This window comes from Misgurnus anguillicaudatus, chromosome 14 (genome assembly GCF_027580225.2).
Source record: "Misgurnus anguillicaudatus chromosome 14, ASM2758022v2, whole genome shotgun sequence".
NCBI classification, from domain to species: Eukaryota; Metazoa; Chordata; class Actinopteri; order Cypriniformes; family Cobitidae; genus Misgurnus; species Misgurnus anguillicaudatus.
In genome coordinates this window covers 13217189-13229955 of record NC_073350.2, presented here as the reverse complement: position 1 = coordinate 13229955, position 12767 = coordinate 13217189, and the positions used below count along the sequence as shown (strand labels likewise).

The 12767-nt window shown below is 41.6% G+C and overlaps 1 protein-coding gene across 2 annotated transcripts; it reads right to left on the bottom strand.

Annotated features, from left to right (window-relative positions):
• Positions 1–8760, bottom strand: sgta (small glutamine rich tetratricopeptide repeat co-chaperone alpha). 2 transcript variants are annotated; one of them, XM_055184766.2, is made up of 12 exons: positions 8611–8760; positions 7950–8095; positions 7762–7865; positions 7595–7682; positions 7408–7507; positions 7218–7322; positions 3325–3466; positions 3183–3245; positions 3063–3100; positions 2766–2933; positions 669–814; positions 1–491 (listed from the first exon to the last, which is right to left on the bottom strand). In XM_055184766.2, the coding sequence occupies exons 1-11, from the start codon at positions 8688–8690 to the stop codon at positions 703–705; spliced, it is 1146 nt and encodes a 381-aa protein (XP_055040741.2). In that variant the 5' UTR covers positions 8691–8760; the 3' UTR covers positions 1–491; positions 669–702. The 2 variants fall into 2 exon arrangements, with proteins under 2 accessions (XP_055040741.2, XP_055040742.2); XM_055184767.2 differs by lacking the exon at positions 8611–8760 and adding an exon at positions 8284–8420.
• Between the last annotated feature and the right edge of the window lie 4007 nt (positions 8761–12767).

Genomic DNA, 12767 nt, shown 5'->3' with positions numbered 1-12767 from the left:
TTTAAACAAGTCTCAGTTGTTTAATAGTTGCAGGCATATGCATAAACATGAAACTTAAATGAACAGAGGTACATATTAAGTCCTATTTGAAATTTGACATTTAATTGTCAATGTTGAGATTGCACACGTTCCTCTCGGTTTCAGCTGGACAGGTGAATCACTGAAGTGTTACCAGAGCAAATCTGCACATATGTCCATGTAGCAGTGATTCGGTTACAATCACAATCCAAGTGGAGCATTATTTAGGAATATCGTGTTAACCCAGTGAGACATTTCAGTGCAATTGATCAGACATCTGTCCAGAGCTCATATTAAGATGCGTAAATGTGTGCTGATGACATCTCCCAACAGTTGGGGCGACGGGGGGCAGTGGGCACACATGCAGTTTTTATTGTTATGAATAAACTGTCTTATCCCTGGAGACGTAGGAACAAGATATATCTTAAAAAATAAAAAGTAGCCCATCTTCCAAAGGTCCAACAAGTCAAATCCTAAGGAAAAGAAAAAAGAAGATGTGTTAAGTTCCAAACTAATATTCTGTATCTGATATCTTTACTACTATATATTTTGTATATTTTAATGCAATTTTTAATAATTTAAGCATAATCTAAATAAGACCCATGTTAACGCACCAATTTTTACATATTGTATTATGTTTAAACTTTTACTTGTACTGGATGATGTGTGGTACCACGGGAGTGGTCAGGGTTCCTCGCTGCCAGCGCTACTTGGAGGTCGACTGCGCATTTGGCTCCTTAGCTGCTCAATGAGCTCTGGGTTCTGCTGTTGCATTTGTTGTGCGAACTGTTGACCGCTGCCACACGACAGAAAAACAACAATAACACCTTAGTTAACTTCAAATTCAAGAACCTTTCAAGGACTTTCCAGGTCCAATACCTTCAAATTCAAGGACTAAATGTTGGGACACATTTCAAACGGCTCTTTCAGTGAGAGCAAGGTTACATTGTGTTACCTTTTAAGATACATTGTTACAGTTCCCTTTCGAAGGAACTTGCACTGCGTCACTGTGGTGATGCCTTCAGGGGTGTGTCTGAATGTGTATATCAAATTCAACCAATGGTGAGGCTTAACGACAATGACAGGGTGACGCGGGAGCCAGGAAGTATATCGCTATCTGAAATATTGCGTTACAGGGACGCAGGAAGTATGGCAAGGAAGACGCAGCGTCTCGTTCCCTTCTCAGGGAACAACAGTTAAAGGCGCTCTAAGCGAATCCGAGTGACGTCACTTTTTATTGATGTTTGAACTGTTTTTAAACAAACCGGGCGTAGCTAACTCCCCCCCTCCCTTTCATGCTTTCATGAACGCACCCAACCCCCACCCCCAAATCCTTCTTGTCGTTTATTGGCTGGAACACTTTGTTACGGTTTCGGGTGGTAGGTTTTCCCACTTTGTTGTTTTTGCAGTTTGCGGAGCCTGGGCTGTCTACAGAGATCACTTTTTTACAGTTTGATCAGCGGACAGGCAGCAAGCAGATAGTGAGGAGATGTTTGCTGTATGTAACAAAAAATGTTTTATGGTCTAAAACGCGTGATTCAAGCTTAGAGCACCTTTAAATACGTAACCCGAGACGTTTTCATGTGTCAAACACAACTTTGCAATAGACAGAGCGTAACGCGTCATAACCTGAAAACCACGCCCACCAGTGGAAAAACAATCTATCCGGCTCCACTTTGTATTGCGATAGACTGCCTCCTTGTCATTTCTGTCTTATAACAAAAAACAGAATAATGCCTAAAAGCTGCTGTGTGACAGGATGTACAGCTAACAAGGCATAAAACCCAGAAATACGTTTTTTAAGCTGTCGACCCCAAAAAACAAGCGTTTAAAGACACAAAAGTGGAAACAGGCAAATTTTCATAGTACTCCTAATAGTAGAACTGCGCCCACTAGAGGGAAACGCAGTCGGCGATTCACTTTTTTTCTCCTAAAAGACTGGGTTTTGCGGCTCGACAGCTTATAAAAACTTATTTCTGGGTTTTTTGGCTTGTTAGCTGTACACCTTGTCGCACTGCAGTTTTTGGGCATTATTCTGTTTTTGTTTAAAACCAGAAATGACAAGGAAGCGGCCTTTCGCAATACAAAGTCAATGGAGACGGTTGGATTGTTCCCCCCCAGTGGGCGTGGTTTTCAGGTTATGACGCGTTACGCTCTGTCTCTATTGCATAGTTGTGTTTGACACATGAAAACGTCTCGGGTTACGTATTTAACTGTTGTTCCCTGAGAAGGGAATGAGACACTGCATGAAAACAGTTTGCATAAAATAGATTCCAGCACTTTCAATGACATGTATCTATGTATGCATATTTTCAAAAACTTCCCAGGGGCTTGAATTTCCCCCCCAGATTCAAAAACTTTCAATGACTTCAAGGACCCGTGGGAACCCTACCAACAGGATGATGTGACGGCAACAATATTGCACCAGAACGCCCAACACACACAAGCTTATTAGTAGAGAGGAGACATTGATATAGCCAATTAGTGTATGAGGGGATTATTAGTAGGCCAACGGGCAAGTTTTACTGTCTGTGAACATGTCAAACTAGCGATCAAAGACGGCACATTTTAACCTAGGATTCCAGGAATCTTTTAGGATTTCAAAATTAGTCTTAGACAGCTAAACCGTGGCTGAAATCTCAGTGTGCAACGGGCTTTAGCTTTAGTGGGCAACCATAGAAACAGATCAGTACGAAAGACTGTGTTAGCCAGTATGAGACGTCAGTGTATCAAGTGGGTGTACTTACGCCTGTATGAGGCCAGAGAGATCACTGGGACCTCCTGCTCCCATTCCAGGTCCCATTCCTGCTCCTATTCCTGCTCCTACTCCCGCTCCTGGCCCTGCTCCAGCAGCTGCTGCTGGGGAGGTGGCTCCACCCATAGGACTGTAGGCACCAGACATCATACCTGACATCCTACACAGGCAGACAGAAAATATTAAATACTTTAAACTGTGGGATGTCAACACAAAGATTGCTGCTCAAAAATCATCTTTTAAAAACAAATGCATAAATGTAGGTAATGTTTGAACCATGTTTACTTACAGTTGTTGTACTTGTGGGTTGGTCATTAAAGAAGATGCCTAAAGAAAGTGAAAGCGAGTAAGTACGACTGTTGCATGTTTTGCATAGCTGAACGCGAGATGATTTCTAGCTTTCGCTCACCATGTTCATAAAACCAGGATTACTCAGCAAACCTGCCAGGTCAACTCCACCCATAGCCCCTGCCTGACAAAGATAAGACTCAATCAGCTTCATTATTTTCAACGTGACAAAAATGTGTCATCGGGACGATTCTGTAACTTACTGGGCTGGACTGTGCCTCCTTTATTTTCTGTTCTGCTATTTGCAGGTTGACTTTGTAAGTGTCATTGTCAGGATCCAGCTCCAATGCTTTTTTGTAGTAGCTCACAGCCTCCGAGTGCTTGTTTAAACTTGAAAGCGCCAGCCTTCAACAACAATTGGAAAAAGTCAGTAGATGTCAACACAACTTTATGCAAGATCAAGATAACTTATAAACTGATGCGGGCTCCAACTTTCCACTGACATGACACTGTCCTCAAATTATTTGTGATAGAGTACTGATAGGGTAGTGACCTTAAACACATTTCCTGCTACTTTAAATAAATTAAAAGCTCCCTACACTCTAGAGTTAAATTCTAAGGGTCTCACGATTTCGATTTTAAATCGAACTCGATCGAAATTAAGTCACAACCTCGAACTTCGAATAAAAAAATGGGATCGTCGATGCTGCCACGCCCCCATGTCACGTCCAGTCGAAAAAACTCTCGGGGGAAAAAAACTCTCAGAGGTGCCTTTAAAAACATCAGTCCAGCGGAACGCAATTTATATTTTAAACACGAGGGATGTATTGCTACAACTCCTTGAAATGCATATCATAAACAGGATTATTTACTACCTAGTGATCTGACTTTGGACAGAGCGCAGCTCTCTGCACCTAAGTTGCGCGAGAGAGAGGATTTTTGTGCAGCGGGTTATATTTGAAACAAAAGAACTGAACAAATACGTAAGGATTACTACTTTAGTTTATGTTTAGACTTCAGACAGATGACACATGAGACAAAGAGAAGCGCAGCTGCTTTTGACGCGCTGGATTTATTTCAGATGCTAGGAGTCCAAGAAGCGCGCATTAAGTCCATGTGCGTGCAAGAAGGAATCCTCTCTCTACAAGCTCTCTCGCCTAAAGTGAAGCCCACAAACCCCCATGCGAGGAAAACGTGTGTCAATGTGCATGATAATGTGAAACTATAATAATAATAAATACATTTTTGTCTTTAAAAAAAAAAAGTTAAAATCGAGAATCGAAACGAGACCTTAGAATCGAAAATGTAATTGAATCGAGGATTTGGAGAATCGTGACACCCCTACTAAATTCGGTTGTCACTTCACGTTTTGGTGCTTGATCCTGTTCTGTACACACACAGTTTAGTGATTTATGGGCAGTGATAAACGCATTCTACAACCCAATTAACTCCCACAAAATTCATGTAGTGTGACAACCAGATTTACAGAACCGAACAAATAGTCGTTGATGAAGTATTTAAATGTGCATCATGGTCAGGTCTACCTTCCGTTTTACTTATGCGTGTTGCCAGATCTTGCAAAAAAAAACAGTCAAACAAGAAAAACCCATAATAAACAGAAATAAATCCAAATTCTTTACCTTAAAAGACCACAATATCGCAACCGGCACGTTTTTACTTTAATAATGCCAAAAACTTGATCGCTTCATGAGGCATAGCCAACAACGGTTTGCGGCACAATGGTATGGTTAAGCCCAAAATGCGTAGACATGGCAACACTGCAAGACAGCGATGAAGCAGTCTCATAAACACATACATCATGCAATGCCAAGACAGTAGTTTAATAAAATTGCAAAGTATAAAGCTGTAATATCACTTTTGTCAAAATGCTAAACACAAGACGGTGGAGCGCTGCTACGGTTTCCTTTGTCAAGTCTCACATTTTTTGAAGTGACCCTGCGTTCGAAATTGCATACTGTGACAGTAGGTACTGAATTAGATGAAGTACATACTCGTCAACCGTTTAAACGGTGGGTACTATATAGTATGAATATGGATAGTATGAATGAATTCAGACGTACTACATCCGCCATGTTGATACATCACGTGACTAATGCTGCTTTCTCATAGGACGCGGTGTGCGTTGCACTATGAAACCTATTCGTTTCAATGGCTTGCGCAGCGCGAGGGCGGTTTGTTGTTGTTTAAAATAGTTTAACTTTTTGCACTGCGCTCTGTGACGATTACCCGCGCGGCCAATGGAAACGGGCATCCAAACAAGCGCCAAAATCAAAATGGATGAAAACCTTATACTGGGAAATCACGGAGCTTTACAATACAAGTTTATGCTCCTACAGAGACAACGGAAGGAAAGCCGTGTCATGGAAACACTTTTTCTGTCACAACGTCAAGCAATGCTTAGGTTACTTAGCAAAGAAAAACAATCTGGAGCGCCCACTTGTTTTGATAAGTGGGAAAGCGTCACAATCACTTTCTGTGTGGTTTTAGACACGAAATGTAAAGCAAATGAGCATATGTGCTTGGCCATTTCAGTGGGTGCTCAAACCCAGCCCAGGTGCACCTACAGGATCGACGTCTGTATGTGCGCTGTAGCACTTCCAACCGTAAAACAACATCCGGTTCGAGTGAGAAATCTTTTTGGGGTTATGATGTTTCCAGCCACGCCAAAAATGCGTTCTGATGGTGTACTGGTAGCGCAGATTGAGACTTTTTTCCTTGAGTGATCAATCTTGCCTCACTGTTCTGCCCCCAAGCCAGCGGGTCATCGCTGATATCAGTTGCCTCTTTGCAAATAGGGCACTAGTCTGCTGGCCGTTTGCGTTCACACGAACTTGAAGAAATCTTGCTGGGCGAGACTGTAATTTTTTTCAGATTGTGACATTTGTCTTACCTGACGAAGACCTGTTTGGTCGAAAAGTTGTCTTTTAATTCTTACATTTTGAGAGCAGTACCAGCAGTGTGCCATTTTTTGTTTTTGTATCAGTTTGTGACGTGCAAACCACCGCAGGTCGCACTTCACCACTGTGGTTGTGCTGTCTGTGGTTATGACAACCGTCACAGCCCTTCTCGTGACATATGTGGTCAATCCAAGTTAGTCGTTAACTGGAATGACCTTAAACAAGCTCAATTTAACCACAAGGGACAGTTATTTAAAGGTCACGTTTTTCCTGATACCATTTTTAAACCCTAGTTAGTGTGTAATGTTGCTATAATAGCATAAATAATACCTGTAAAATGTTAAAGCTCAAAGTTCACTGCCAGGCGATATATTTTCTTCAATAGAATTCCTCTTTAAAAGCCTACAAAGAACGGCCGGTTTGGACTACAGCCCTCTATTTCCTGCTTTACTGACGTCAGTAAACTCCGACTAAACTCCGCCCACAGGAATACGTCAGTCACCAGCTTTGGCTCAAACGGCTCTGCTAAGCTAAGCTGCTATCGAATCACAGCACACTAAACAAACTACACAATCAGAACTCGGTACGTATTTCTGAAGGAGGGACTTCACATAACAAGGAAGACATCAGACTGTTTTGAGGACAGTGAAAACAGCGCTATACAGATAAGTAAATTGTGTAAAAAATACAGCATTTTTTTACACGTGAAACATGAACACATGTTATATTGCCCACAATAAACACAATCAAAGCTTCAAAATCACATACAGAACGGGAGCTTTAATATATGCATTTGCACTAAAATAGAGCCGTGTTTATCGCATTCACACATTTTTGAATAAAACAACGCCTCTCCTTCTTCTTCGTTGGACAACTCCTCTACCGGGGTTCACGGGATAGTAAAGTGTCTATCAAATGAACACTTCAGGATCTTGCCGGAAGTTCTAAGTCATCCAGGTACTTTCCGCCTATCCAGGTCCTTTCCATTTTTTGAATACTATGAATTCGTACATACTACTCGCCTCGCCTACTGCTTTTCGCCTTACTTTATAGTATGTAAGTAGGCGGTTTCGGATGCAGTGCGAATGTTGTTCCGTACACACGTCACGATTATTTAGGGGGTTCACTCCTGCATAAATGTATTTCTTTAATAAAATAAACAAAAAATGCCATGCCATGTCATTAACTATTCATCTTTGCTCAGGAAATATATTATTATTATTATTATGGTTAATTACCCCATTCGTCCGTATGCTTTACTGTAGTTTGCATCAATTCCAATGGCGCATTCACAATCTTGAACAGCTCCAGCATAGTTTCCCAGTTTGCTGTAAGCTGCAGCTCTAAATCCAGCAAATCAAAACAGACATTAATGCATCTGTCAATTTTATCGAACACTCCAAGTCAGGGCATTAAAATTGTGTTTACCTGTTGCAATAGTAGACAGCATTTTGAGGATTTAGCTGAATGGCTTTAGAGTAAAACTCGACGGCTGCACTAAAGTTTTCTACTTTCATCTGATCATTGCCTGTGGAAACACATATGCTATGATCAAGAGGACCTTGTGAATCACCTTGAACACTAAAATCAATCCGCAGATTAGTTGTGGTTTTACCGTCGGTTTTAAGACGTTCTGCCTCTGCTAACTGCTCCTCTGTAGGTGAACCATTGGATGAATTGGTCTTAACTTGCGACGCACCTGTCTACAAAACATAAGAAGAAACATTCCTAAACAACATGGTATAAATAACACATGTTCGCTATTGTAAAAACCGCTTTTACCTGTTTTGTTGCTGATGCAAATATCTCTGGCAGAGTTTGGTTGACTGCTAAGCTCTGGTCTTCCACAGAGACACCGAACGCCGTCTCCAGGCACTGGACGGCGACTAGAAAAGGGATGAATTAGAACTTTTCATTACAAAACAATAACACAAAAAAGTACAAAAATTACTCTAGAAGTTAGATTTTACCTTCTAAGCTTTCCTGAGCATCTGATGACAGACCTCCAGATGACAGCTGATCATTGAGAAACTGGATTATAGAGAATGCGAGGCGCTTTGTGTCTGCCATTCTGTCCTGAGGCTTAAACCTCACCAAATAAAAAAGTGAAGGAAACCTAAAAGTCAGACATTAGTATTGTTATACTACATTACATGAGAAACATAGTTTCCGGTTTATTAAAACTTTCACCCTTATCTCTTTCTGCTATTTACACAAATTAATGATTAATACCCATTTACACACTACTCACACTACAAGGTTTAAAAGCTGAACGACACTGTAACACAATTACAAATTAACTACCTGTAGTGTAAGCAATGCTGTGGACAAATGAGAAACTGTACAGCTGAATATTCTCAAAAGCCAACAACAGAAGTTATTCATGACAGACAGAATATTCTAGCACATACTATTAGCTGTTAGCTTCTGCTAACAGTGACCATTGATTTACAACGTGTGGGCTAATTGTGTTAGCATTAGCTTCAGTTCGCTCGTCTGTTTGAAGATTAAAACGCCACGGAAGACTAAACACAGATTGCGCTGCAATTCAGCCATTTACTCTACAACTATGCGTGGTGTTACTTGGTTGTACTGAATGAATAATAGATTATTTTCTAGTTTCACACTCACCAGTTGTCTCCACTCAATGATTTCTGAGCAGTACTGATGACGAATCGTGTGCGCGCGCAACCGCGTGCCGTAAAGGGCATGACGTCATGAATTGGGTAAATACTCAACCCGGGGTTGCATATCGCATATGCCTGGCCTAAAACGTTAACAAAATTTAGTCAAGTTTAGTTCAAAACTAGTTGTTGCACGTGTGTTTAAGTTGGTTGCTATGTCTTGGTAGGGTGTTTTAGCTGGTTTCTAGGCGTTGGGCTTAACCAGAGTCGTATAATAAGAGAGTTACGAAACTCTTTGATCTCGCCGCCGCGCGGTCACGTGATTCATGTAACGTTCTACAGTTCCAAACCAAGCAGTGCTGTCAATCTGTTTGAATAGGTTTTCAGCTATTTTAGGTAAATATTAGCTTGTAATGTGAATTGATCACTATACTACTATGTGTATAATGTTTTTTTACTAGGGAGTGATGGAAACACAGTAAATGTGTGACTTTCTTATAATGCTGAGTTTACACCAAACGCGTTTTGGGCGTCAAAATCGCGTATACCGCGCCTAGTTTGCCGCTTGAACACTTTGAATGCATTCGCGCGTGTAGAGCGGAGTAGACGCGCAGAAAAAGCAAGCATTTGACACGCGTCCGAAGCAAAATCCGCTTCTTGTGGGAGGGGCAACTGCTGGGCGAGTGTCTGTTTGCAAGATGACTGATGTTACTTATGCATTTATCAAGAGAGTTACCAGTTATTGGGTAACCTTACTATAGGGGGAAAATAAAAGGCGCGGCCGGGTCGATAAACGTCACGTGACTCAAAAGTTGTATTACAACTTACCAGGTTGCCCAAAGTCCTTACTGACACTCTTCCAAGCGAGGTCCTTTTTATTCTGTCTCCTCTATAGAAATAACAACTTGTGTCATATAGCTTCGAGTGACTGCTTGAGTGAGTGACTCCGGGCGGGGCTGCCACCACAGCAGCAGGCAGGCTCCTGATTGGTTAACGCGGCGCGAAATTTCGCCAAAGTTCAATTTTTCAACTCGAGCGTCAGCCGCAAATTCGCGTGAACCAAAAAATTCACAAAAGCACCATTCGCGCGTACCGCGCACAACGCTCAATTCACGCCTTTCACGCGCGAATGAGGCGGAAACGCGTCTTACGCTCCGCGCCGAACGCCTCTTCCGCGCCGCGGGACCTCCTGACACGCGTCAACGCGTCTGCACATTGACTTAACATTGAAATCACTCGCGCTTCACGCCTCTCCCGCGGTTGGTGTACACGCACCATTAGGCATTTAGCTTGTCGCTGTTGCCCCCTATTGTTACTCGTAATATATAAAAAAAGATAAGTGTAAAGTAGATGGCCACCAGTAATAAAATATTAAACCATTAAATCTATATTATTCACACATTATACACAACTCATTAAAATATAAACATTTTACTAGTTATTATTAACGATAATCATTTCCTACAGCAGAGTTCATAAAATATCACTGTTGACTATATTCATAAAATGCCTGAAAATGTAAAGAGAAACGGTAATTTCATCGAATTACCAGCAGGTGCCATTGAAATGAATGGGCTTCAGTGCGGCGTTTGTAACTATGCGTCACTCCATGACACGCTGTTACTTCCGCATTCCATTCTTACAACGGACGTCTATGTGAGTGTCGTAACTCTCTTATTATACGACTCTGGGTCTAACGTTATAAGCTAGTTACCAAATGTTGCTAGGGTGTTGTAGCTTGTTTACATGTGTTGTCAGCAGACATTGCTCTTTACAAAGATACCTGGATTGTAAAAATCAGTTGAGGATTGATAAAGTTATGATATTAATATTAGAAATCAGAGGAAAAAGTTATATGAATGTCTATGGAAGGTGTTTGACTGAAAATGGTGCTTAATTACATGTTTTTGCTTGTAACGTTCTCATTTGATCAGATATTTGCTTGAAATTTGAACAGAAGGTGGAATTTTGTTAGTTCTTTCAAATTAAATCATGAACATTTACTGTTTTAGTTGGAATGGGCATCAGACCCATGGTAACCATGGTTGTTAGAATGATGCCTGCAGTTCTGATGTTCTGACAGGACGTTTGCTAATCCACAACCACAAATGTGACTACAAAATTTCCTTGATTTATTTAAATATTTTCTCCACCATAGATTTCGATGAAATTTCCTCAGTGCCCAGAGTTTACTGAAAGCACACCGAGTGGTTGAAAGTGACACACATTTTCAAACAGTTGCTGTGAACTAAAAACACCTCAGGGCTGAAAGCTCAAAACATCAAACGCTTCAGTTGCTTCTACTTGATGTATTTATTGACGTATTTAGTAAAAACATACTACAAGCATGCGGCGAGGAGTGTATATTGCATGACACCCATTGTAACTGTGGGTTCACCCTTAGCCGCGTTTGAGGCGTCAAATTTGCATTTACCGCGTCTAGTTTGCCGCTTCAACATTTTGAGTTTACTTGCTTTATCTGTGCGTGAAATTCTAGTCATCGAGACATTCATGCGGAAATTCGGGTCATGGGAGGGGCTTCTGCGACTCTGCTCGCTTTCTCTAATCACGTCATTACTAGAGCAAGCTCCTGATTGGTTAAAGCGGGGCGTTTTTCTGCCAAAGTTCAAATTTTTCAACTCTGGTGTTTCCCGCGGCAACGCTCAATACGCGCAGCGAGACCTCCAGATGCACGAATGAGTCGGAATCGCGTCTATCGCGTCACGCCTCCATTCGTGCCGCGAGACCTCCAGACGCACATCAACGCGTCTTCACATTGACTTAACATTGAAATTCCTTGTGCTTGACGCCTCTATTGCGGGTGGTGTGAACGCAGCATAACTGTGGGTTCACACCTGCCGCATTTGAGGCATCAAATTCGTGTCTCCTGCGTGTAGTTTGCCGCTTGAACATTTTGAGTTTACTCGCTTAATTCACGGGTGAAATTCTAGTTATCAAGACATTCACACAGAAATTTGCATCATGGGAGGGGCTTCCGCAACTCCGCTTGCTTTTTGTAATCACGTCACTACTAGGGCAAGCTCCTGATTGGTTAACGTGGCACATTTTTCCGGCAAAGTTCAAATTTTTCAACTCTCTCGTTTCACACGCCGCACTAAACGCCTCATTCGCCCGTCAACTCGTCTTTACATTGACTTAACATTGAAATCACTCGCACTTGACGCCTCTACTGCAGCTGGTCTGAACGCTGCATTAGAGTCCAACGCAGGCGGAAACAGATTCGACAGAAGTTTGAAGTGCGTGCCCGCAAATTCAGCATTGCTGCTAGGATGTTCTGGCTGGTTGCTAGGCATTTGTTAATTTATTTAAATTAGGTGTTGCTAGGATGTTCTGGCTGGTTGCTAGGCATTTGTTAATTTATTTAAATTAGGTGTTGCTAGGATGTTCTGGCTGGTTGCTAGGCATTTGTTAATTTATTTAAATTAGGTGTTGCTAGGATGTTCTGGCTGGTTGCTAGGCATTGTTAGGGTCAATAAGGTAGTTACCAAATAATGTTAGGGCGTTCTAGCTGGTTTATAGGCATTGTTAAGGTCTATAAGCTGGTTACCAGGTGTTGTTAGGGTGTTGTAGTTGGTTTACAGTAGGTATGTGAGTAAAATTCAACATGATTAAATGCTAAAACTAGTTGTTCAGATAGAAAGAGCTTGAAAAATCATTTAAAATGACACCAATACCATGTTTATGGGTTCAAGAATAACAAAATACTGGCCATTTGAAACAAAGTCATTACTTTATTTTGTCCCTTGTGTTCCATTTTGCGGGTGGTAAAACTCCCGTTGACGTCGTTCAAATTCATTGAAAGTCGTTCACTAGTTTAGCAATTAAACTAAATGTCTATTACAATTTTAAGAATGTTTTTACTCCGCACGTCGCCTGAGGAAATCCGAAGTTGCGTTGAGCAGAACCAAGACGGCAGCTGCGACAGCGGAGATAGTTGCGTACCTATTTACAGGTGTTGTCAAGAAGCTGTAAGCTGGTTATGATGTGTTGCTAGGGCATTCTAGCTGTTTGCTGTGTGATCTTTAAGGTCTATAAACAGGCTACCAGGTGTTGCTAGGGCGTTTTAGCTAGTTGCTAAGCGATGTAAAGGTCTATAAGCTGGTCGCTAGGTGTTGCTAGGGTGTTCTAGCTGGTAGCTGGTCG

Coding starts and splice junctions, on each gene's coding strand:
- sgta (XM_055184766.2), bottom strand. CDS start 8,690: ATGCCCTTTACGGCACGCGGTTGCGCGCGCACACGATTCGTCATCAGT. Junction 7,323..7,407: donor GCTGTCTACTATTGCAACAG/GTAAACACAATT, acceptor TGCTGGATTTAG/AGCTGCAGCTTACAGCAAAC. Junction 815..2,765: donor CTCTCTGGCCTCATACAGGC/GTAAGTACACCC, acceptor GTCGTGTGGCAG/CGGTCAACAGTTCGCACAAC.